Source organism: Etheostoma spectabile, chromosome 4 (genome assembly GCF_008692095.1).
Source record: "Etheostoma spectabile isolate EspeVRDwgs_2016 chromosome 4, UIUC_Espe_1.0, whole genome shotgun sequence".
In the NCBI taxonomy this organism is placed as follows: domain Eukaryota; kingdom Metazoa; phylum Chordata; class Actinopteri; order Perciformes; family Percidae; genus Etheostoma; species Etheostoma spectabile.
The window spans coordinates 8,303,785-8,329,751 of NC_045736.1; the positions used below are offsets into that span (position 1 = coordinate 8,303,785).

A 25,967-nucleotide genomic window follows, 5' to 3' on the forward strand; every position below is an offset into this window, starting at 1 on the left:
TGGATTAAACGTTACTTAAATTGTCCAACTTCCTTGTGGAATTTTATTCCCCATTATGTCTTCTCCTCAGTAGGTGGTCTCGAATTTTTGTTGGTATGCACCTATAATATTGACAAAATTCCTCTTAAACTTTCTTCATTTCATAAACAAATGTTGCTGGCTTGGTCTTTGATTTACAAGCATAATTTCAGTCCTCACAGGTTTTATATTTGGAACAACAGATACATTTTGTGTAAAAACAAATCAATTTTCTTTCAACAGTGGGTTGACAACAACATATTGCTTGTATCTCAGTTACTCAACCAACGTGGTCAGCTTTTTAATTACGTTGAGTTTATTCATCACTATGGCATTCCTGTCTCTCCGAAGGACTTCTCTATTGTTTTTGATGCAATACCGCCAGCTGTTATTGCACTCTTTAAAGGTTTTAATGGAGTCGATGTTCACCCCACAATGTTAAATGTGAATGAAACAATTGTTGGAAAAATCTGTTTTTCTCTACAGGCCAAAAGCAAGAATAAGGCAACTCGTCAACTCTTTCTACACGACGTTAGGAGTACACCTGCTGCTTTATCGTACTGGTCTCCACATGTTGAAGAGATTTGTTGGGAAAAGGTTTGGCTATTGCCGCACACGTTTTTCTTAACCAACAAAGTTAAAGAGATATCCTTTAAAATGCTTCACAGATTTTACCCAACTAACCATTATCTGCAGAAAATGAAAAAAGACATTAATATCAGCTGTACTTTTTGTGGAGAGCTAAATGAAACACTGGGTCACTTATTTTGGTCTTGCCAGTACACCAAGAAACTTTGGAGCAGGTTATCACATTTTATTGCTGATCATATTTACCCTCATTTTACATTACACTGGGAAAATGTATTGTTTGGATTCACTCAACATAATGGAAAGCTTTATTCTGAGTATTACACAATAAATCTAATTATTATTTTAACCAAATTTTATTTGCATGAATCAAAGGTTTTGAAAAAGAAGCCAAGCTTTTTTGAGCTGGCTCTTAATCTTAAACAATACGTTGCCTCCATTTCCACCTGTACGAACAAGAAAGCTGTCAGATCGTATGACCTCTGTAAGCTTTACAGAATATTTGTATGAAGTGGTTTTCTTTTTTTTTCCTTATTTTTTCTCTTAGTAACCCGGCTCTTTAGAACATAGACTTCTGAGATGTGCAGAAGATTTTTCTTTCTACTGTATGTCCATTGTTCAATAAATTTGAATATAAAAAAAAAAAAAAGAAAAAAAAAAAATTTCCATTTCCTATTTCATGAAAGGTTACTCATTTTTTTTTTAGGTGATGACAAACATGATTTTTTTTTTTTTTTAATCTATGTTGCTCTTTTAACAGTCAGCATTCCCGGTTGTTCTGTATTATTGCCTCCATGAATGCCTTTCAGCAGGGGATGCAATCGTCTGCAGGCGTATTATCTGTCTCCATGGAAACGCAGAGCAGCCGCGGAGTGGGCCAATGAGGAGGGGGAGCAAGTGCTGTCCAGGAGGCACAGTCTAGTCGTGCCTCAGTGTGGTCCCTGAGATGAAACAATGGCAGGAGAGAGGGGCTGTTTACAGGCCCTCTGTGCTATCTATCACTGCTTTTCTCTCTCCTTCTGTCTGTGTTTCCTCCTCACATTCTTGCACACAAACACGCCCATAACACACACCAACCCTGGAATGAACTGGCAAGAAAGCTGAGAGGATAATAAAACAAAAAACAGGATGCCAGAGAGAAGTTATCTGTCCAGGAGGACTGATCTTTCCACCTAAAAGCTGCAAGTAGACACTCTGCAGGGAGGAATGCATGAGTCAGGCTGTGTTTACAGTATGTGAGAAATGGGTATCTACAAATGAATAACTCAGCTGCAATACTGTATCAACAGTGTGAGTGTTTTATTTCCAAGTGATGTGAGAATGTGATAGATTGACATACATGTCGTTTATAGGCAACACTTCATGTTAACTCTTTACTGTAACACAATAAAGATTCCATTTCCACAACTTGTTTGAAGTGTATTTTTTTCAATGTTACTAATCCATTCAAAGCCAAATCCATAACCAACCATAATAAAAAAAAGACTAAGAGCCTGCTGTAGCTCTGTACAGAGGTGATCTGAGCTAAATGCTAACAATCTCTTGTTGAGTGTTAGCATGCAAACACTTGCTAATTAATTAGTATTAAACACAAAGGACAGCTAGGGCTATTGAATGAAATTAGTCTTGCAGGTGTGCTGACTGTGTGATCCTGCGGGTATGCAGGATCACCAAGCCATAGGATTCATCCTCTGGGGACCATGAATTGTGACAAACTTTGATCCCAATTGTTCAGCGTGTTGAGTATTTTAGCCCGGACAAATCGGTGGAACAACTGACTGGCTGACATTGGGTCCCTGGAGCTGTGCTGCTATATGACTAAAAATAACCAATCATGTTACATGTACACAGCTGTGAATGTGTTTAAGGAAGCTGCAGTCTAAACTTGAGTCCGCTGGGGATTTTCATTTGCCATTATAAATTATACGTGTGATGTGAGCTTGAGGATCTTAATCAACCTTGGAAAAAACAGTCTGACAAAAAAGCACAAGGTGGACTTAGTGGAAATGATCTGACTTTTAGCTGCACATTGTGGCCTTCAATGAGTAGACCTTGGGCAAGAGTTTTGTCACATTGTGCTCACTCAAGATTCAAGTGCTATTTCTATTTCAAATTTGTGACATTTGTTCCGTGTCTCAAGGGCCTCGCCCCGACTGACAGGTGCCAAGAGGGTCAGCTGGTCCGATGAGTAATCTTCCTGCCCTGTTCATGTTTGGACAGTCTTCATAGTTACACTCACTGTCCCCAACACCACAGGGACATAGGCAAGGCAGGCAAGGCAGCTTATTTGTATAGCACATTTCAGCAACAGGGCAATTCAAAGTGCTTTACACAAAATCATTAAAACAGATAAAACACAAGTACAAACAGTTAAAAGTCATAAGCATTAAAATCAATAAGACACATGAATAGACAGTTAAAAACAAAATAGAAACATTAGGACACATAAAACACAAGAATAAAAGTTACAGTGCAGCATAAGAAAGAAATGAGCATTAATTTAAAGAAAGGCAGCATCAAAAAGAAAGGTCTTCAGCCTTGATTAAAAGAACTGAGAGTAGCAGCGGACTACAGGTTTCTGGGAGTTTATTCCACATAGTGGAATGGGTCACAATTTGATGTTCAACTAATTCTGTGTCTCCTGAGAACTATTCTTTTTTACAACAGGTCTGCACAGGGACATCACAGGGATAAGTGAAGATTTCTTGTGCACTGAAATCAGAGTTGGCATATATACACAACATAGCTGTGTTACAGTAAGACTTTCATATAATACATCCTGTATTCCTTCTTGTGTGTTTACAGGGGATCCCAGAGTCTTATGCAAAGCGTTGGAGAGCAGGGTTATTCAAATAGTGTATTTTACAGTTAAATGCTTTAGCCTAGCAGTCGAGTGGAGGTATTAAAAAGGTTCCCTGCAGGAGTCTGACTCAAGGTTTGATTACTTTAATCCCTAAACCACGCAAGGATTTACTTTACATTGATAACTGGCGTCCAATTAGTCTTTTAAATAATGATTACAAAATATTGGCCATGACCTTTGCTAAAAGAATAAAAAAAGGGTTAAATTCTATAATTGATGAAACACAATCAGGTTTTATGCCCAACAGGCACATCTCCAACAACATTAGACTAGTCTTAGATCTAGTTGACTATTCATACTTAATTTCAGAAGACAGCTTTGTCTTTTCCTAGACTTTTTCAAGGCTTTTGATACAGTTGAGCATCATTTTCTCTATCATTCTCTGAGGAAGTTTGGCTTTGGAGATTTCTTCTGTAATGCAATCAAAACTCTCTACAATAATGCAAATTGTTCCATTAAGCTTAAACGCCCAGATTTGAAATTAAGCGTGGAATTAGGCAGGGATGCCCTACGTCACCCTACCTTTTCTTGCTTGCAGCCCAACTGTTATGTGAACACATCAAAGGTATCAATTGCAGGGTATTTCCATCGCCAATGGACATTATTTTAGTCAACTGGCGATGATACAACACTGTTTTGTGAAGACACCCCCATTTCCTCTAGCAATCACTATAATAGAAGTCTTCAGCAGAGCTTCTGGTCTCCGCTTAAATCTCAAAAAGTGTCAATTACTAGCACTTAAAGATTGTGATGTTGACTTAATCGCTAATATCCCTGTGAAAAACAGTATTAATTACTTAGGTCTTGTCATTGATAAAAATGAACTTCAAAGAGCAAGAATAATTTTACTCCAATTGTTGAAAAAAAAAAAAAAAAGAAATTCAATCTTTGGCTGTTACGTACTTATCATTAAAAGGCAGGATTCTACTCTCGAAGGCTGAAGGTATATCAAGATTAACATACGCTCACTATCTTTATATGTAGATCACACAGTGTAAAACTAGACAAGGTCTTATGTGATTTTGGTGTGAAAAACCGCACTCCTCTGAGAAAGTCTGTTTTAATGATGAGTACAGTAAGGTGGCCTCATTTCTAGATTTTACTACCTTGAATAACACCTTCAAAATGATTTGGATTAAACGTTACTTAAATTGTCCAACTTCCTTGTGATTTTTATTCCCATTATGTCTTCTCCTCAGTAGGTGGTCTCGAATTTTTTTGGTATGCACCTATAATATTGACAAAATCCCTCTCAAACTTTCTTCATTTCATAAACAAATGTTGCTGGCTTGGTCTTTGATTTACACCATAATTTCAGTCCTCACAGGTTTTATATTTGGAACAACAATCATTTTGTGTAAACACAATCAATTTTCTTTCAACAGTGGTTGACAACAACATATTGCTTGTATCTCAGTTACTCCAACCAACGTGGTCAGCTTTTTAATTACGTTGAGTTTATTCATCACTATGGCTTCCTGTCTCTCCGAAGGACTTCTCTATTGTTTTTGATGCAATACCGCCAGCTGTTATTGCACTCTTTAAAGGTTTTAATGGAGTCATGTTCACCCCACTGTTAATGTGAATGAAACAATTGTTGGAAAAATCTGTTTTCTTCTACAGGCCAAGCAAGAATAAGGCAACTCGTCAACTCTTCTACACGACGTTAGGAGTACACCTGCTGCTTTATCGTACTGGTCCCACATGTTGAAGAGATTTGTTGGAAAAGGTTTGGCTATTGCCGCACACGTTTTTCTTAACCAACAAGTTAAGAGATATCCTTTAAAATGCTTCACAGATTTTACCCAACTAACCATTTCGCAGAAAATAAAAAGACATTAATCAGCTGTACTTTTTGTGGAGGAGCTAAATGACAACTGGGTCCTTATTTTGGTCTTGCCAGTACACCAAGAACTTTGGAGCAGGTTATCACATTTTATTGCTGATCATATTTACCCTCATTTTACATTACACTGGGAAAATGTGTTGTTTGGATCACTCAACATAATGAAAGCTTTATTCTGATGTATACACATAATCTAATATTTTTTAACCAAATTTATTTCTTGAATCAAAGGTTTTGAAAAAGAACCAAGCTTTTTTGAGCTGGCTCTTAATCTTAACAATACGTTGCCTCCATTTCCACCTGTACGAACAAGAAAGCTGTCAGATCGTATGACCTCTGTAAGCTTTACAGAATATTTGTATGAGTGGTTTTCTTATTTTTTTCCTTATTTTTTTCCTTTAGTAACCCCCTGGCTCTTTAACATAGACTTCTGAATGTGCAGAAGATTTTTCTTTCTACTGTATGTCCATTTGTTCAATAATTTGAATATAAAAAAAAAAAGAAAAAAAAAAAGTTTCCATTTCCTATTTCATGAAGTTTTACTATTTTTTTTTTAGGTGATGACAAACAGATTTTTTTTTTTTTTTAATCTATGTTGCTCTTTTAACAGTCAGCATTCCCGGTTGTTCTGTATTATTGCCTCCATGAATGCCTTTCAGCAGGGGATGCAATCGTCTGCAGGCGTATTATCTGTCTCCATGGAAACGCAGAGCAGCCGCAGGAGTGGGCCAATGAGGAGGGGGAGCAAGCTGATGTCCAGGAGGCACAGTCTAGTCGTGCCTCATGTGGGTCCCTGAGATGAAACAATGGCAGGAAGAGAGTGGGCTGTTTACAGGCCCTCTGTGCTATCTATCACTGCTTTTCTCTCTCCTTCTGTCTGTGTGTTTCCTCCTCACATTCTCGCACACAAACACGCCCATACACACACACAACCCTGGAATGAACTGGCAAGAAAGCTGAGAGGATAATGAAAACAAAAACAGGATGCCAGAGAGAAGTTATCTGTCCAGGAGGACTGATCTTTCCACCTAAAAGCTGCAAGTAGACACTCTGCAGGGATGGAATGCATGAGTCAGGCTGTGTTTACAGTATGTGAGAAATGGGGTATCTACAAATGAATAACTCCAGCTGCAATACTGTATCAACAGTGTGAGTGTTTTATTTCTCAAGTGATGTGAGAATGTGATAGATTGATACATACATGTCGTTTATAGGCACACTTCATGTTAACATCTTTACTGTAACACAATAAAGATTCCATTTCCACAACTTGTTTGAAGTGTATTTTTTTCAATGTTACTAATCCCATTCAAAGCCAAATCCATAACCAACCATAATAAAAAAAAGACTAAGAGCCATGCTTGTAGCTCTGTACAGAGGTGATCTGAGCTAAATGCTAACACATCTCTGTTGAGTGTTAGCATGCAAACACTTGCTAATTAATTAGTATTAAACACAAAGTACAGCTGAGGCTTATTGGAATGAAATTAGTCTTGCAGGTATGTGCTGACTGTTGTGATCCTGCGGGTATTTGCAGGATCACCAAAGCCACTAGGATTCATCCTCTGGGGACCATGAATGTCTGTACAAACTTTGATCCCAATTCGTTCAGCAGGTGTTGAGATATTTTAGCCCGGACCAAATCGGTGGAACAACTGACTGGCTGACATTGGCGTCCCTGGAGCTGTGCTGCTATAATGACTAAAAATAACCAATCATGTTACATGTTACACAGCTGTGAATGTGTTTAAGGAAGCTGCAGTCTAAACTTGAGTCCGCTGGGGATTTTCATTTGCCATTATAAATTATACAGTGTGATTGTGAGCTTGAGGATTCTTAATCAACCTTGGAAAAAACAGTCTGACAAAAAAGCACAAGGTGGACTTAGTGGAAATGATCTGACTTTTAGCTGCACATTGTGGCCTTCAATGAGTAGACCTTGGGCAATGAATTTTGTCACATTGTGACTCACTCAAGATTCAAGTGCTATTTCTATTTCAAATTTGTGACATTTGTTCCTGTGTCCAAGGGCCTCGCCCCGACTGACAGGTGCCAAGAGGGTCAGCTGGTCCGATGAGTAATCTATCCTGCCCTGTTCATGTTTGGACAGGTCTTCATAGTTACACTCACTGTCCCCAACACCACAGGGACATAGGCAAGGCAAGGCAAGGCAGCTTTATTTGTATAGCACATTTCAGCAACAGGGCAATTCAAAGTGCTTTACACAAAATCATTAAAACAGATAAAACACAAGTACAAACAGTTAAAAGTCATAAGCATTTAAAATCAATAAGACACATGAATAGACAGTTAAAAACAAAATAGAAACATTAGGACACATAAAACACAAGAATAAAAGTTACAGTGCAGCATAAGAAAGAAATGAGCATTAATTTAAAGAAAGGCAGCATCAAAAAGAAAGGTCTTCAGCCTTGATTTAAAAGAACTGAGAGTAGCAGCGGATCTACAGGTTTCTGGGAGTTTATTCCACATAGTGGAATGGGTCACAATTTGATGTTCAACTAATTCTGTGTCTCCTGAGAACTATTCTTTTTTAACAACAGGATCTGCACAGGGACATCACAGGGATAAGTGAAGATTTCTTGTGCACTGAAATCAGAGTTGGCATATATACACAACATAGCTGTGTTACAGTAAGATCATTTCATATTAATACATCCTGTATTCCTTCTTTGTGGTTTACAGTGGATCCCAGAGTCTTATGCAAAGCTGTTGGAGAGCAAGGGTTATTCAAATAGTTGTATTTTACAGTTAAATGCTTTAGCCTAGCAGTCAGAGTGGAGGTATTAAAAAGGTTCTGCATCAGCCATAAAAGCCATTTATAAAGGCCTCCGACTTCAAAATACACCGAGCACATTCGCCATATAAAATCTTACTTTGTTTAAGTATCCCATGCTGAAGCCTTTACTTGGTAACACATGTCAGGTCAGTTTGGATGATGCCCTTAGAATCCATTAATGTGTTTTTTTCAAATAAAGAACCAAGACATTATTATTATTATAATAATTTATTGTAAAATTGCTTAAACAATATATAAATTGACATGGAATTACTTGGAATTAGAATTACTTATTAAAATATATACAAATTGATTAAAATATTGACAAATGAATGAAAATGGGTGACGAAAAAGCACAAATTACAATTTTGAAATCTCTTTAACTAATTCACAACCAGTAGACATTTCCTTTGATTGATAAAAGACTGAATGCAATTTCTAAATTCTGTGATGAAAAATGCAAAAGATGGAGGAGACTTCGAAAACCTAGATGTATTGTATAAATGTTACAAATTTCAAAATTAAATCATTGACAAAACAGTTCTTATCTTTATGGCAATGTGTTGAATAACATTCATGATTTCTATTAGATCCCTTGTCTGATGAGCAAATTAATACTTTAGTTTCCTCCAGAATACTATTATGTATGAACAATCATAAATTCACCTCATTAAAACAAAAATCACTTTTGTTGAGGACATCTACAAATCTTGAGATGTATGAGTTGGTGGGATATAATATGTAAAGTAACGTACTTCTATTCATTTGTTTGTAATATAAAGAGTTGCCACTAAATATCTGAAAGATTATCCACATGGAGCAATTTTACCTTTACTCTAATATTTTGTATATGTTTGTTAGTACATGTAGAGCATTTAATAGCTATTTCAATCGCAAAGAAAGTAGGTCCCAATTTTTGAAATGCTTTAGAGTCAGAATAACATTGCACTAGTTGTCAAATTAAACTGGTACCATTTATTACCATTTTATGTTTTATGCTTTACGTCAGTTAGAAAAATAACGTTTCTGTCTATCCAGTATTGCATACGACACTTTTACACAGTTTTTACAGTAGCCAAGTTCCAGCTCAGTTTTGATAATGCTTTATTCTTTTTTTTTTTTAAGGTCAAATGCTAAATTAAATGTGTTCAACATGTGTACAGAGTAACAGAAGATAAGCATCATAGTTTAAAAGTTTTCATTTTTACATATCCCTTACCCATCAATACACAGTATTGGGAGTATTACAAAAGTAGCCAAGAAACATCTAACATAAGAGACAAATAAAGAAGAACTAAATACATAAGGCATGCAAACATCAGTAGGCTACAGAAGAAGAAAGAAGACTTAAATTGACAGATAACAGATGTAAAAAAACCAAGAGAATGGGTTGGGTAACTGAGGTCATCCTCCTAATCCAACATGTTGTTTCTGTTAAATTTCTAGGAATGAAGAAGAGGAAGATTTGCATGCCGGTGGAGCCGGGGATTTTCACTGAAGCATTATTTCCTGCAGTAACCAGAATTGGTCAAATGTCATCTCAGTTCGTGTATACAGGTACATCATATTACACTTTTGTAATTGTTGAGGCCCGGTGTGGTGACGTCAGCCGCAACGAGTGAAGGCTAACGTGGACGGTTAGTGGAGGAGAGCAGCCTCTCTCATCCATGAATGTATGATATCTCATCTGTGAAGGAAGGGCGAGCCTCTCTCCCGCCATCTGTTTGTTGTCACTGTTCACAGCCAGAGTCGTCACTGTTGGGCTGGATGAAAAAAAATCGCTGTTCAAACTCCGTGGAGCCTTCTCACGCTGGAGGTGCCGCCGGTGTTTCCCCGGGTAACGTTATCAGTAAACTGGTTCAGATTAGCATAGCTACCTTAGTGGACCTCTTTGTTTCCCGTTAGCTAGCTAGCCTTCTTTCAATTTGTGAAATAGAAAATTCGCTAATGAAAAACACTGATGTTATAGTGAACAAGAGGCCGTGTATTAGAGACAGAGGTAAAATAATCCACCTTTATGTGGTTGTAATGTGTTTTGCTGTTTGTCTGTGTGTTCCTGTTCTCCAATCGGGAAGCGTTTCTGGTTGCTAGGGTATCTGAACCTGTTGCTATGGGCGTGTTTTTTTGTTCTTCCTCCATGTGTTCAGCAGCACAGAAATGTAGTAGAAAGCAAGGGTAAATTGTATTTCAGTGCAGGCTACTGCTCTGATATTGCGCTTGATTCATTTAGTTTCTTTATTATATGTATATATATATATATATATATATATATATATATATATACTGCATATACACAAGCATTAGGCCTGTTCTTGTAGCTTTATACATAATGCTACAGAACAGGCCTAACTTGTGGTTAGGGTTAAGGTTGTAATATATATATATATATATATACACTACCGTCAAAAGTTTGGGCTCACTTAGAAATTTCCATTGCACTCCATTAAACAATACCAGCTGAGGTCAGTTGCATTGTTTTTTTAACCAGGGCAGCAGTTTTCAGATTACATAGTGCTTACATAATTGCAAAAGGATTCTCCAGTGTTTTCTCAGTTAGTTTTTTAAAATGATATCAGATTAGTAAACAGAATGTGCCTCTGGAACATTGGATGAATGGTTGCTGATAATGGGCAATGTAGATATTGCATTAAAGATCAGCCACCCACTCAGATCAGCTGGTGTTATGTCTATAATGGAGTGGCATGGAAATTTGTAAGTGACCCCAAACTTTTGACCGGTAGTGTATGTATATATATATATATATATATATATATATATATATATATAGTATATACTGTATATATGCTACAAGAACTAATAGACCTATTGCTTGTGATTGGCTGTCTAACGTTACACGTTGTAGTGCCATGCAGGAAAAACACTGCTTTAGTCACAGACACAGGGCTCACGTGTTGTTGTTTATTTTGAGAGAATTTAATTACCGTGTGCGTCCCATTGGTGTCAAGGAGCTGGAGAATAAAAAACAACTTGTATCGTAAAGTGTATGTTGTACTTAAAAAAAAAATTATAAGAATGTATGCTATTAAAAAAAGTACCTGTTTTGAATTCACGGGTAGCTATCTGTATTAAACATTTTTCAACAACACTCAGCTGGCCAGCCCTAGTAAAATAATGAGCTCATTTTTAATTCAGCTCACTGAAAACAATTTCTGGACCCCTGCTTCAGGGGAAATCATGACATAAGAACATTTTTGACAGAAAGAAAACCTCAGTGATGCACAGCGTTATGAGATGGCCACTGTAAAAGTATTTTATTTTGAATGATGCATCAGTATATACTGTTTAACTATGTATATTTGACCGTATAATTAAAAAGCTTTCTCCAACTCGCTTCCCATCTGTGCTTTCAGAACAAGTTCAGCTACATCGCCCAGATGAATTCCAAACTTTGCAGCCATAAATGATGATGAGCAGAAACACCCACATCTCTACGGGTGCAATGCCGGAATTCCATTGCTCCAGCGCAGTTCTGCCTATGTGTAGGTATAAGAGGAAAATCACACTCGCATGAAATATTTTTTCATCCTATAAAAATCTCTGGTCTTAGTGACAAAGCTGTTCACCACAGATCTACACTATATTTTTGTTGGTTTGTGTAGGATAGTGTTATGTTCATTGGATCGAAAATGATCCTTTAAATGAACAGATAACACAGTTAATCACAGTTCATTCTGCTTCTGTTTTTACACGTGCGATTCATTCTCTTCTGTTTCTGTGTTTTAACACGTGCGAGCGTTTACAGCATTCTGTCATGCAACCACTTCTTTAATTGTGTGTGTTGAGTTATTGGTATGATTGACAGGCGACATTATTCTGGCTCTGAGTCACTATTTCCTTGTAAGTCAAAACATCTAGAAGTGTCAGTGAGTATGCCTCAGGGACACTTTTTCTTCTTTTGTCCTTGATTTACATTCACATTTTAAACATTTAGCAAAGGCCAACAGTACTGATGTAATGAAACATGTTGTTTTTTTGTCCATATTCCTACACTCTTTCTACATCTTCCTCCTCTCCTGTTACCTCCTTCCCTGTATTATCCTCCTCCATCAGAATTTGCCCTCTTTTCTCTTATTTGTAATTTTTCTCTCTCCTGTATTCTGCTCTGCTCCACTTTCCTGCCATCCCCTCCCATCCCATCCTATTCACTCTCTGTGCATTACTTGCCAAGAGGTGGATGAGCAGGCCATGAGGCTGAGATGGCTGTCACATGCCATCTGTAGGGTCACACTGTGACATGCCATCAAGTTCTCCACTCTCCTTTCTCTCAAGGCATATCTGTGAGCTAAGGTCACCGTGTCTGTGAAGGCGAGAAAGGGCTTGACTTACCAGGTACAACAGTCAGAGATGATTCAAGAGAAAGGAAAGAAACATTTTAACAAAGGATGGCATTAGGGAAGTTACAGGAGAGCAGAGATGGTGGTTTTACTGAACTGAAATCAAGGTTAGAGAGATAAGAGACACATGGCGACCACAGAGACTTCTCCAATGTTTTAGACTATGGAGAAGACTCTGAGAGGAGTGAGTTATTGTGAGTAGACAGAGAGCAGGTGAGAAAGGCCAAATGCCGAGAGGGATCCCTGTGGTCTCCCTAATCTGTGTTGATCTGGTTAGAGACAAACTGTGTGTAAAATGTGACTGGGCAAACTGCCAGAGAACTAAAACAGACCAAACTGATCCCACCAGATATCTCACTGTACAACAGAGAGCTGCCACAATTGAGTTTAGCCTCACCAAATGCCAATTGATCTTGTATTGGGTTTACTAGTTCTAAACTGTACAACTGGAATTTATATCTACAAAGTAATTATGGATTTGACATGGCAGCATTTTGTTTATACAGGAACAAATTTGTCCAGAAAGACCTCATCCAGGAGCTGATTAGATTGACTGTGATGCTATTTGCTTTGATGTGAAATAAATACCTTAGTGGGTATTAAGTGCAGTGTGTAGCACATTTTCTCAATGTCCCAGTGTCCCAGTTTTTAACTGGGAACAAAGATTGCTACATCATTGTAGCTAGTAGCTCACATATCTTCCTAGAAACACTGTATACATTTCTTATAATCTTAAGATTACCCACCACTGCTGTGGTACAAAGTCCAATCCTACAGTAAGTACTGAGCTCTCACAGCTCTATAATGAGTCAAATTTATTAAACCACTAAAACTTTACTTTGTGGTCGATTATGACCTCATAATAACACCAACATCAGTCTCAGCTCAGTTCAGCACCAAGTAACCTTTTGTGCATCAACTCACCAGTGCAGAAGTCCAGCTAAAGGACAGTCAGAACCACTCTATCATCTTGAGTGTAAAACTGCCCTTTTCAAATGGCAATTAAAAATATTTTTTTCTCACAGATTTCCTGTATGACAGAAGACAGAAGTGTTGCCAAAAAGGCAAGACAATGCAAGACTAATTTCTTTGTAGAGAATCTATGTACAGTATAATGATATATAATAATAATATAATATAATAATAATAAAATAGATACCATGTTTTAGCTTTTGAAACCGTTTGCAGACTGGTCCCAACTGACCTGTGTTGAGGTGTTCCTAACATAAGAGCAAATTTTGGTCTTAAACCACGTCCAACCATGTTATGTCCAAAAGATGTGTCAGGACGCAGGTTGTTTTGTGAGTTGTTTTTGGCCCTACTCTGCCTCGTGTTCTTTCCTTTTAGGCCTGATCCAAAGTTCAAGGGCCACTGTCATTTCATTCCCATTTTTAAAAGTGTCTGTGGACAAGCTGAGACCTGCCTGCTATTTACTGATATTCAAACCGGCTGTGAATAAGTGACAGTAAATTGGATCATGGATGACAACCATAAAGACAGGTCAAGCAGATTCCTGCGTTTGAGTAAATCAGTAATTGAATAAGTTAGCATGGAAATGAAAAAGTTTGCATGGAAATGGTGAAGCCCCAGAATAACTTTATCCAAACAGTCATGCCAGCCAGCCAGCCAGCCAGCCAGCCAGCCAGCCACTCAGTCAAACATGCAGCTGTTGTGTCCTGAGCCCAATACATTCAGCTGTAGCCCTGTCGATCCAACCAGCCATACACACAGTATCTCCCCACTGTCCAGCCCCAGTTAAGTATTCAACCACTCAGCTCCTCTCCTTCCTGGCCCTCCACCCCCCCATGCAGACTTCCTTTTCTGCCCCAGGATGCAATGAAGTGACGTGCCTACCAGCGCAGTGAGACCGTCCATGTTCTGATGTGTTTTGCTCTGAGGAGATTACAAGGAAACAGCTTGCCAGGGGCAGGCAGCTGCTGTTTCCCACAGCTTGCAGCAATTTAGGGGGGAACGACAGCAGGATGCCGTGGGGGCGAAGTGGTACGGCGGCCCTGCTGCTGCTCACGGGCAGAGCCATCGCATGGGCCAAGGCCAGGTAGGATCAAGACTCTGCTACTGCCGTGGACTCGGGGGCTGTTGGGACCCGAAGCTCATGTATGGATTAAGTTAACTATTAGGTTAGTCTTGATATGGGTGCTGAGCAAAGTTGTTAAAACAGTTTTCTGTAACTCCAAACTTTTTTAATTTCCATGCTTCGGGTGCTTTTTGGTGTTTTTTTAGGGACTTTTGTTTAGGATTTTCTGTATCATTGGACAGACTCTACATGCTGTGACATTGTTTGACAAGAAACACTTTCTCAAGGCTGGCTGTGTGAGCAAACTGTTGCATTCTCTGCAAGCTAGGAGGCTTGCAATGGAATTCAGCCAGGAGGATTTAACAGTTTTGCTTTATGCGAGCCGTTTTTTCATGTGGATTACATTGTTTCTTACTGGGGTTACTTTGTGTTGTTTAACACCGTGCTGAGTATGAACGTAAGACAATAGTTTGACATTATGCCCATTCTTCTCTCAGACTGGATGGTTTCCTGTTGATTGTGTGTATTAGTTTGGGGCCCATTAAACAGGAACACCCTGACATTTTCAGTATCCCTGTTTTCAATTTTCTATATATAAAAATAGCATGGAGAATGTGTTTTGTTTTGTGGCTAAGCTTCATAAGTTGTTGGCATGGTGAAGAGTATTATTACCAGGTTCAAAAATAAGACAATGCTGCTCGATTCTTGAGGCAAACATGGAAGATTTCTTCTTCTCCTTTTCCTCTTTATAATTTGTCCTCTGAAGGTATTCTACTGAGATGTTGCTGGCATACTTTGTTTTTGGTCATTTTAGATATTGGTCAGGCTCAACACTCGTATGACAAACTGTAGAGGTTGAAGTAGCTGGTTAGGCGTCCGTTTAGGAAACAATGTGTGAAAATGGTCCATTCACATCCTCAGATGATAGATTGGCCATCATCAGCATGACAAGAAAGAATGACAGTGCTCACAGACAATGTTGACAGACCTGTTACTCTTGAGAAATTTGAGAAACGTTCTCTTGCTCTACCTTGTTCTCATAGAGATTGCATCACTTTCACACTCAGCCACCAAAGTTATTTATGGCAAAAGTAACGAGGGTTCAGGTATGAGGTTGAACTATCTTCTGCTTATAAGGCCTGCTTTGATACACATACCACTTCATTAGCTGTCACATCACAAGTATGTAGTGTTTAATTTGACATTTTCTGTTTGCAATGCAAGCTCAACCCACAGTTTCATCCTTTGATCCATTTGATTAACTTAATTCTAATAGTAACAGAAAAGCAAAAAGCTGACGACATGCTTCATTTTTTCAACAAAGAACCCTTGATTAATAAGCTCAAGTCAAGTTGTCAAGCTTTCACTAAAAGGCCATTAAGGTTACGTCCCAGACCCAGGTCATTGTCTCGTTACAGCCCGAAAGGTTTTAACTAGTTTTAAAAGAAAAAAAAGTCAAACATTCTTGTTTAAACCAGCTTTGATGGCCATCAGCCATGTAGGGCGTGTCACCTCAGGGTGGCAGGGGAGGGGACAGGTATGAGTGATGTGTTAATGTGCAGAGTGTCGTCACTCCGTCCTGCCTTCCAGCTCCACAACACACAGCCACTCAGTGAAGTCTTTACAACACTTCCTGTCAGAGCACAGAGAAACCAGAGCAGTGGACAGATTTACACCGCACTCACATGGTGTCCCACCAACAGGACTGGATGAAGCTAGGTTTTGTGCCGGATTGTAATTCCTGGATTCCTTTAGCATTGTGGCTATGGGAGGTAGAGAGGAGGTATTGGTGAGCAGGATTGGGTCCACCATGCAGTTTCCACACACCAGTTTGAACCGTTTCAGGCTTCGTCCTTTCCAAAGCCCAGAGGGGAGAAAGCGCATAAAGCCATCTTCCCTAAAGAAAAAAGCCAGGTATGTGTGATGAGCTGGAGCTTGATCAGCAGGATCCAAATTAATACATGTTTTGGTAAAAGTTTGAGTGTTGTCTTAGCTTTAGGAGGACTTGTTGAGATGGCACACTGGGTGGTAAAGTTGAAAAATAACCTGGCAGTGAAGTGATAAACATGTCAGTTAAAACGGTTGCAGTTGTGGTACGGGTAACTGTAATATGTGTAATATGTTCATCAAACTTCTTTAGATGGTGTCTGTATTGTGACAGGGTTAGGGGGCTAACCCCTGTCCAAACCCAAAACCCATGGTAATTGTACTGTAGTTTATAGACTTCATTTGTGGTATAGAAAAAAGATGTTCTTGAGAATTTGTCATTTTAACGTCAAAATAATTGTTTCCTTGTTGCATTCCCTGAAGTTTTAGTGGATTCCGAGTGCCCCGCTTTGATTCAGCTGTCTGCAGATCTCTGATCTCTAAGGCTTGATGTGTTTAATCCTTAAGAGTAGCAGGTTTTGAGCACATGTTATGGCTTTAACCAGCTGTGTGTGAGGGATGTGGTAAGCCAGATGCTGTATAAAAATAACCTTTATGTTTGCTTGTTTATATTGCTCACTTTGAATGCCTTATTACTGCCTTTTATCTCCCCATATGGATTCCCATATCTAAACTCAACTAAAGTTAGCGGCTAATGTTGAATACTGATCAGATATTGGGTCTTATAATTCAGTTTCCTTTCAAATCAGTATGTCTCTGTCGGTAATTCCACATTACTTCCAAGTGAATACAATAATAAAACAACATCCTATATAGGTTTGTACAAATTTGATCTTGCATGTGATTTATACAAATGGTGTTGTTACAATCTTAATGTGACTAAAAACAGTATTCAAAATGGATACGCCTGGAGCTGAAACAATTAGTTGATTTACAGAATATTTTATAACAACAATTGGGATAACTGATTAATTGTTTATGTCATTTTTCAAGCATACATGGCAAACATTTGATGGTTTCGGCTTCTTGCTTGTGAGGATTAGCCACTTTTCTCGGTTTTATATCATTGTAAATAGAATAGAAATCTTTGAGTTTAGGTCTGTTGGTAGGACCAAACCAGTAATTTGAAGATTGAACATCTATGGTGTAATTGGTTATCTTCCACTATTTTTTGATATTTTATAGACTAAACACTTGATTGATAAATCGGAAAAGTAACTAAGTGTGTATTGTCTGTCTCAATGTCCTCAGTTATATCTGTATCATTGCTGATACTGATCTAGTATGTTTGATCTGTGCATCATTTTTTATAATATGCTATACATTTAACATTTAACATCTGGTTTAGCTATGTAATTTGATGGTTTTGATATTGGATGTCTTTCCAGTGAAATTAAAGATTGGACTAAACATTACTGTCACATTACTACTAAGATGTATGTTGAAATGCTAGAGACCAGTAAAACAATCAATTTTACTTGACTATATTTGACAGTTTATGATTAATGTAAAGGCTTTAATGCAATGTAAAATCAAGATATTGGGGATAGTGAACCACCGGCATATTTGTTCCAAGACAGTAATTGTCAGACCTTCTTCCACAGCGCTGCCCAGGAGGGTCTGGCTAGTCCACACACTATTCCGGGATGGGAGAAAAACATGCTCTGGTTAATTGGCATTTCCTTAAACCAATCACAATTGTCTTGAGCGGAGCTATGCGCCGGATGGAGCAACCTCGGCTCTGCAAAATAGCCGAGGGAAGGAACTTGTTTTGGTGGAACATGTGGAAGTTCAAGAGTTGTTTCAGTTGTGCAACAGAAAAGTCAAATTGGACAGATAGTCTAGCTAGCTGTCTGGATTTAACCTGCAGAGATCTAAGGAGCAGTCAACCAGTCCTCATCAAAGATGGTGGAAGGTAAAGGACATCTGGCCGAAATGAAAGACACCTGAACAATCCCGGAAGTGGGACGTCGTGGATGTACTGTAGACTAGTGTTCACCATACCACATTTTTCTCATTCAATTGCATTGTTACTTGTTTTTTATCCTTGCCTTTTGGACTTTATAGTATAAGACCCTACAGGGAAATGACAATTACTATTACTTTTTTTTCAGGCTTCTGATGAATTAAAAATCTAATTAAACTCACACCTCCAGACATCACAACCCACCCAGAAATAGGAACTAAATTTAAAACCACAGAGATTTAGTTAGAATCTACAAATGTACTGAGTACTCACAGAGACCTTAAAAAAAGTATTTCTTTCCTGTACATGTCCCGGTGCCCGTCCTTATTTCGGCACACAGAGACTGTTGGCACCTCTTTTCCATTAGTCATCACACATTTATAATGTATGATTTACGTGAGAGTAACAACTGACATTTATATACACACCCACCCACACACAGACACACACACACACACACACACACACACACACACAGCCTACCGGTTTGTGCAATAGAAATTATGTACAGGGTTATTTGTATATACGTAGAGCTTAAAACGCTTTTGAAGACACATTCTACTGCCAAGTGGGAACACACTTACTGTAGAGCTTTCCATTTGTGATCGGATCACTGAGATATGATATTACTGGAATACCAGGTGGAAATGCAGTTTGAGATGCAGAAACTGGTTTAACGTACCAAAGCATTGATCTGGCTTCAACTGACATGCAGTTGGTTTAGAAATTAATCAGAAATTTCTCAATAAGCTCATTGTTTCTCTTCAGTCATATGCCTGAGTATGGCATTACTGAGACACGGTCAAATGTGGTTTGGTATGTCTTGAGATTTGCTGACTAGACTAGAGGAATGTGACTGGACCGCAAACCGATGAAGTGACTCAGTTGACCACTTCCTGTGTCTGTCACATTTAGTGCCCTGAGGGTGCAAGTGTGTCTGCAGTTGAGTGAGTCTCATTGTTGTCAGAGAACAGTACCCTCTTTTGATGCTGGCTGCATTTTTCCTGCTTGCTTTTGGAAAAGAATCTGGCATGATCTATGATTTATGTATTTTAAATTGTTCATTGCATGTTTTGTCTTCAATTGTTAGTGGGTACGTATCTGTTTGGAAGTAGATGAAGGGGTGTGACCCATAGGAAAACAGATCTCACATTGTTACAGGGACATCTAGTGGATCTACAGGGTACTATGCCTTCAGGCCGCATTTTGCAAGAACAATAGAGGACCCCCCTTTGTGTCCGCTCTCGCCATCGCTCTCCTCACTCCGGCCCTCCCTCCATCCTGCTCCTTTTGTCTCTCCATCTCTCTGGGCTCTCCCGGCTGATTCATTCTCCCCGCATCGCTTCAGTCCTCATTTCTTCTTTCTTTGTACGTGTCTTTGTGTTTCTTCTCATTTGTGTGCATGCATGCATGCGATTTCTTTACGTGTGTGTTTGTCTGTACTAGAAATCCCAGCCCCACCGAGATGAGCGTGGAGCCCTGGGCCAGCCCGCAGGACCAGGCAGCCGCTGAGCACGCACACAGCACGCACACGCCATCCTCCCAGGATCAGGAGCAGCACCCCGACAAACTCTGCCTGGACTCGTTCTGGAGTGAGGTGGAGACCATTCAACAGGGGAGTGGCTACGCAGACCTCGACAGCACCAAGAGGGACTCCAGACAGTCAGAAGGTAAATAATGGGAATCCTGCGCTGATAGATTAAGAATGGATAGATAAAGCATAGATAGAAGTCATCATGAGTTCATGTGGTAGAATTACAAACCATCAGTGCTTAACACAGCTGCTACTGAGAGCCTCCATGGCAACATATCAGGTTTCTCTCATGCAGCAAAGAAGCACTCATCACCATGACAACACTATCAAACACTTTGTGGCAGGGAGTGTTTTAAGTGCACAAGCCAAATTGCTATTCATGATGGGAATGTTCTTTTATTGTGTCCATTCATCCTGATTTTTGCTTAATTACCCAATAACATTTCTAATGTCCTACTACTTGCTCTGAAACACACATTTCTCCATCAATGCAATCATACATAAAACAAAATCCTACCTACTTTTACTTAAAGAAACTATTATATTTGGGAGTTGTTACAGCCAGTGATGCTACAATGACTTACTGTTTATTTGGGGTTTTTTTAAGATTATTTTTTGGGCATTTTTAGGTCTTTCTTGACAGGACAGCCAGAGACATGAAAGTGGGAATGACATGCAGCAAAGGGCCGCAGGTCAGAGTCAAACCCTGGCCCGCTGCGTCGAGGAGTAAACCCTCTATATATAGGCACCTGCTCTACCAACTGTGCCATCCTGGCACCCTGACTTCCTGTTTTCAAAATTGATCCTTTTTGACTGTGCTACCGATGTTTCCTAGAGACTGATTTAACTAACTAAAGTCTAAACCAGCTTAACATTTCTTAAGTTTTAATTCAATAAATCACTGGTTAAAAACTAGCTGGTAGTTCCCACAGACTGAGAAGGGACTTTATGCACAAACCCAGTCCAGTCATTTAGTCAACATTTTTATACATTACATCAAAATTATGATTTAATATAGTAAAATCCTGCATTTAACTGTGCATTGTATCTACATGTGGTTGCTGTCATCCTTGTGTATTTAAATGTGGACTGTTGGGATATTTCACTGTCTGTTATATGTTTGGGTCTCAGAAGGCGAACAGGAGGAGCAGTGGTTGGCCGATGCTGGTTTATCGACCCTCATAAGCGAGGACAGCGAGGATGTAGACAACGCGGTGCTGCTGTTGACTCTGACCCGGACCCAGGCCGAGGCCGTCCAGCGGCGACTGGATTCCTACACGCTGTCGCGCCGCAAGAGGAACAAACCTGCACCGCGCGACGTGCGTGATATCTTCAACTCCCCCATCACTCAGGTGAGAATCTCTAAAAAACTGTTTATTCCTGCTAGTCTAAGAGAAGTTGTTCTGTAACTCACACTGCCTCTGACACCCTGGTAGAGGAGGAAAAGGTAGCTCTTCATGGCTTCAAATAAGCTACAAAACAGATTTTGGAAATTTGAGACTGACTTTACATACACACCCAAAAAATGCAAAGACCAGTCTCAGGGTTACTGTTATTCTGTTATACAAGTATACAGCAAGCAGAGCTAGTCTGAGTCAAAGCTGCATGCAGTAAAAATATAAAATTACTCATTTCCCTGGTGAATTTCAGGTCTCAGTGAAGAAGCTTCTATTGTTCCAATGTGTTGTGCTGTCTTGTTCCATGCAGAGGGGCTAACCTGTGACAATAGAGGCAAATCCCATGTAAAGGCCACGCTTTGTCCTCCCTGTCTGTCTAAGCAGCACTGAGAGGGGAATAGAGACACTGTTCAACTGATCATTATCAGTCCTTCATCAAAGGAAACACTCTTCATATCCATCTCCATCTGCTCAGTGGACAATATAAAACACTACCTCTATTCCCAGTGCTGGAGAAAATATTACAGGACTGATATTTTTAAGTAAAGTTGCTCCTTAGAAAAAGTGTTACATGTGTACACAGACATCCATTGTTTGTCTGTCTATCCTGGGAGAGGGATCCCTCCTCAGTAGCTGTTCCTTTTTTCCATTTAAAGGGGCTTTTTGGGGGAGTTTTCCTTATCCACATCAAGGTTCTAAGGACAGAGGGTGTTGTATGCTGCACAGATTGTAAAGCCTCTTGAGTCAAATTTGTGATATAAATTTGACTTGACTTGACATGTGTTTGTGATGTTTCACCAGACCCTTCTGCCTGAGTCCCAGCAGAGTGAAGACCCTGCCCAAAACAGCATGGCATCGGTTGCCAAAACAACACTATCAGGTAAGAGCTACATACAGTAGTATTATTACAGTAAAACTAGCTGACCCTAGTTTTACCCTAAAAGGTATACCAAGTGAAAGTACACTCATAGCACAAAACCTAAAAATCTATGGCTGCAATTGTTTTAATAATCTAATAAATCCAAACAAGACTTGATTTGAACAAAGTAACCACTCGTGTACTTTGATCATTTAATCATCTTCCAAACTCCTCACAGATTTAACAACCTATTGACTGACTGACATGTCTTTAGAAAAGACTGTGAGGTCTAATGCTTCAGTCAGTATGTTCTAATTGGATCAGATTTAATGAATTAACTGCCGCCAAATGTTTTGTTCCTCTTGTTCCCTCGTGTAGCGTGCAACCATGATTTTCTTTTTTTATTTCACTACAGTGGACTTCCTTGAGTGAACTAATAGATTGGAGTGTGTGTTTATGTGTGTTTACCACTCAGCTGTGACAGCGGAGCATCACCGAGGCACTCCCAAAGAGGAAGTCTTCATCACCGATGTGGCTTACTGCGAACAGGCCGTCATCTTCCTTAAACAGGCCAAACTGCCGCAGAACAAAAGCCAGCGCAGAAAAGAGGATGGCACCCTGCCTGTAAGCACCAAATCAATTTCCCCTCTTCTACTCATGACTGTAGGTCCTAAAGCCTTCAGGAAATCTGTTGAAAGTTTTAAAACGTTAAATCTTAAAGGGAACTTTGCAAACATCCCAGTAATTTCCTAAAATGGGAAGACAATTAGGGCATAAATGGGTACTGTACTGACACGTTTCACTACATAATTTTCCAACACAATAACTATAATTTTGTTGGGTGTGTACTTTCACACCCACCAAATTATTGTAGGAAACAAAAAAGAAGAAAAGAAGTACAAATCAGAACATAATAATTGGACAGTTTGTGGAAGGGCAATGTACATACACGATAAATAAAAACTCTAATTAATCATCAGCATTTCAGTCTTAGTTTGAACCAAAATATTTTGGGTATTGGGTCATTTTCATGTCAACCTGTTAAGACAGACACACACACACACACACACACACACACACACACACACACACACCCATAGTGTAAGCCAATTCTAATCAGCAGCGCTGTTGGTTAGATAACAGGGTTAAAGAGAATAAAGGGAATTAGCTCAAAACAAAAGAAGAGTTGTTGTGTAACAGAGTCCAATAGATTTATTTTTTCTATTTCAGGCTAATTCAGTTTCCTCAGCAACAGGGAAAATAATGTTAAACATATTAAATATAACTGAATGGATACTGTTGCCACACTTATACTGCTTAGAGTATTAATCCAGGGAAAGACTAATGCAAATGTAAATTATTTGACACTGTCGCCATGTTCTTCATCCTATTTTGTCTTCCTTCCGTCCTTTTCTTTGCGTTGCATGCTTCTTTGTCTTTCTTTATCTCTTCACCTCCACTTCCTATCTCTTAACTCCAATCCACCTCTCCTCACTTTTCTCTGCTTTCACTCTCACCTTCTCAGCGGGTGATCTGCCCTAAGTGCCGTCTCGGGGTGACTCGTGTTCAGGATCTCTCCCACAGTGACATGAAGAAGGTGCGTCAGCTGGCTCTCATCGACATGACGGCGCTGTGCGACCTCTTGGAGCTGGAGGTCAAAAGGCACAAAACCAGCAAGAGGAAATTCCAGGTATGGTACAGCCATCCAAAGGGAGCACTTTAAAAACACACACACACACACACACACCCACACACACACACACACACACACACACACACACACACACATACACACACACACAAAGAAATAGGCTGGCAGCTGTTTTTCCCTTAGACAATAACATTTTAACTATGTGCAGTGTTTATTTTAATGCTTGTTTTTTGTCTCTGAATGCGAGCCTATCAAATCCAAGAAAAACAATGACTCAAACTGGCGCATGAATGGTTGTCTTTCTGTTTCCCTGCTGTCTGGAATTTAAATCTAAATAGGCACCTGTACCTGTTTCTGTATACATAACAGCACTGGAAATAAGACTAAACTATTGTTAAATATTCTTTAGCAGTACATTAATCAGCCAAGTAATCCTAGCATTTTTTGGTTAGCCATAGTTTCACACATTGCAGTTTCTGTATGTTGGCACACTGATTTACAAGGAATTCCACTGAAGCAATAATGTGGAAGTGTTGCTATAGACACACACATAACACAGGAAAATATGTCCTTTATGCAAGTAATGCAATGCGAGGCAGAGAACAATTGAATGACATCTTGTGTCTTTCATAGAGAGCCCGCTCTACGGGGTGCCGCTGGCGACGCTGCTGGAGAATGATCAGAAAATAAAGCCCAACACCTCGACTCCTCTCTTCATGCAAGCGGTGAGAACCCGTAATACACACGTGTTTATATGACCTTAAAAATAAATAAAAAAGAAGTGTATGAAGAAGACTATTCCAAGGAGGTGTTCATTTAGCCAATAATCTAAACAGCCTTTGTGCCCATAAGATATCAGATCTGCTCTTTCATCTGCTCTGACACAAGATGACAATTTACATCTTTGTCACCATATTTTGCACAGCATGTGTTTGGCACATTTTTGCTTTGTTGAACCCACTAATCATGTCTTCAGATAGAAGCACATAAAAAAAACCTCAGGGTCCTCTAGATGTGAAAAGCTTTGACCGCACCCTGTATGTAGCGGCAGTTACTGAGAATAACCAGCAGAGGTGAGCGAGAGATTCTTATCTGCTGATGCCTGACTCTCTGCTAATGTCTTTCCCTACTTCCTCTCTCTCTCTCTCTCTCTCTCTCTGCAGCTGTTGTCGTTTTTGGAGAAGAAAGGTGTCGATTCGGAGGGAATCCTACGTGTTCCAGGATCTCAGTCCAGAATCAAGGTACAATTATTGGAGCCACTCATTATTTCTGTGACACAATGCTGACACATGCGCCCTTCCTGTGGTAATTCTATGTATAAAGCAAAGAAATTAATGAAAAAAAAATGTTTCATGAGGTAAAGGGCAGCAAAATTATAGACACAGTTAAATGTCAGAAGTGCCTGAACAGCAGTGACGAAAATCAAACAGCTTGATTTAGTTTAATTATAGTTGACATTTAGAACATTCCAATAGATTCCAACTGAATCAATTATGTTTTTTTCAGCTGCTGCTGCCATATTCACCTTCTGAAACAGTATTTAATGCAGCACATGCACAGTAGATGGTGAATCAATTTAACTAAAGCAGACAGAAGAGGGCGCCATTTAGCAGCAGGACAGATTACTGGGATAGATCCTGTTACAGATAATAGATTTGAAAACAATGATCATTGAGAGAGAGAATTAATAACTTAATTTTTAACTTAACTTTATTTTATATTGGTGAACCAAGATATTACACCATTTTAATAATATTTCTTGTTCACTAACATTTTTTTTATTAAATGAAAATATGTTGCATATTTGATAATAGTTCAACTATTAAAGGTGCCATGACATGGTGCTCTTTGGATGCTTTTATACAGACCTTAGTGGTCCCGTAATCCTGTATCTGAAGTCTCTTTCCCAAAATTCAGTCTTGGTGCAGAATTACAGCCTCTAGAGCCAGTCCCACAATGAGCTTTCCTTAGTATTGAGGAGGGGGGCAAGGTGGAGGCTGGCGGTGTGGCCTTGACCAACTGCCCCTTGCGTGTTTGAAAGCCATGACGTCTCTCTCATGGGTGGGCCAAATTCTCTGGGCGGGCAAAGTAGAGAAAGGGGAGGTAGCCTTGCCCCTCATGACCTCATAAGGGGCAGGATTCCAGATCGGCCCATCTGAACTTTCATT

At 39.3% G+C, this 25,967-nt stretch overlaps 1 protein-coding gene across 1 annotated transcript in view; it reads left to right on the forward strand.

Moving 5' to 3' along the window:
• Window positions 1–14,064: 14,064 nt before the first annotated feature.
• Window positions 14,065–25,967, forward strand: part of arhgap40 (Rho GTPase activating protein 40) — a gene marked incomplete at its 3' end in the record, with an annotated part of 17,814 nt that continues 5,911 nt past the window's right edge. Inside the window, 9 exon segments of the mRNA XM_032514755.1 lie at window positions 14,065–14,432; window positions 14,435–14,526; window positions 19,805–20,028; window positions 21,024–21,244; window positions 22,091–22,169; window positions 22,624–22,772; window positions 23,674–23,843; window positions 24,437–24,524; window positions 24,963–25,040. Of these exon segments, the coding sequence (XP_032370646.1) occupies window positions 14,352–14,432; window positions 14,435–14,526; window positions 19,805–20,028; window positions 21,024–21,244; window positions 22,091–22,169; window positions 22,624–22,772; window positions 23,674–23,843; window positions 24,437–24,524; window positions 24,963–25,040 (1,182 nt within the window). The 5' untranslated portion in view covers window positions 14,065–14,351.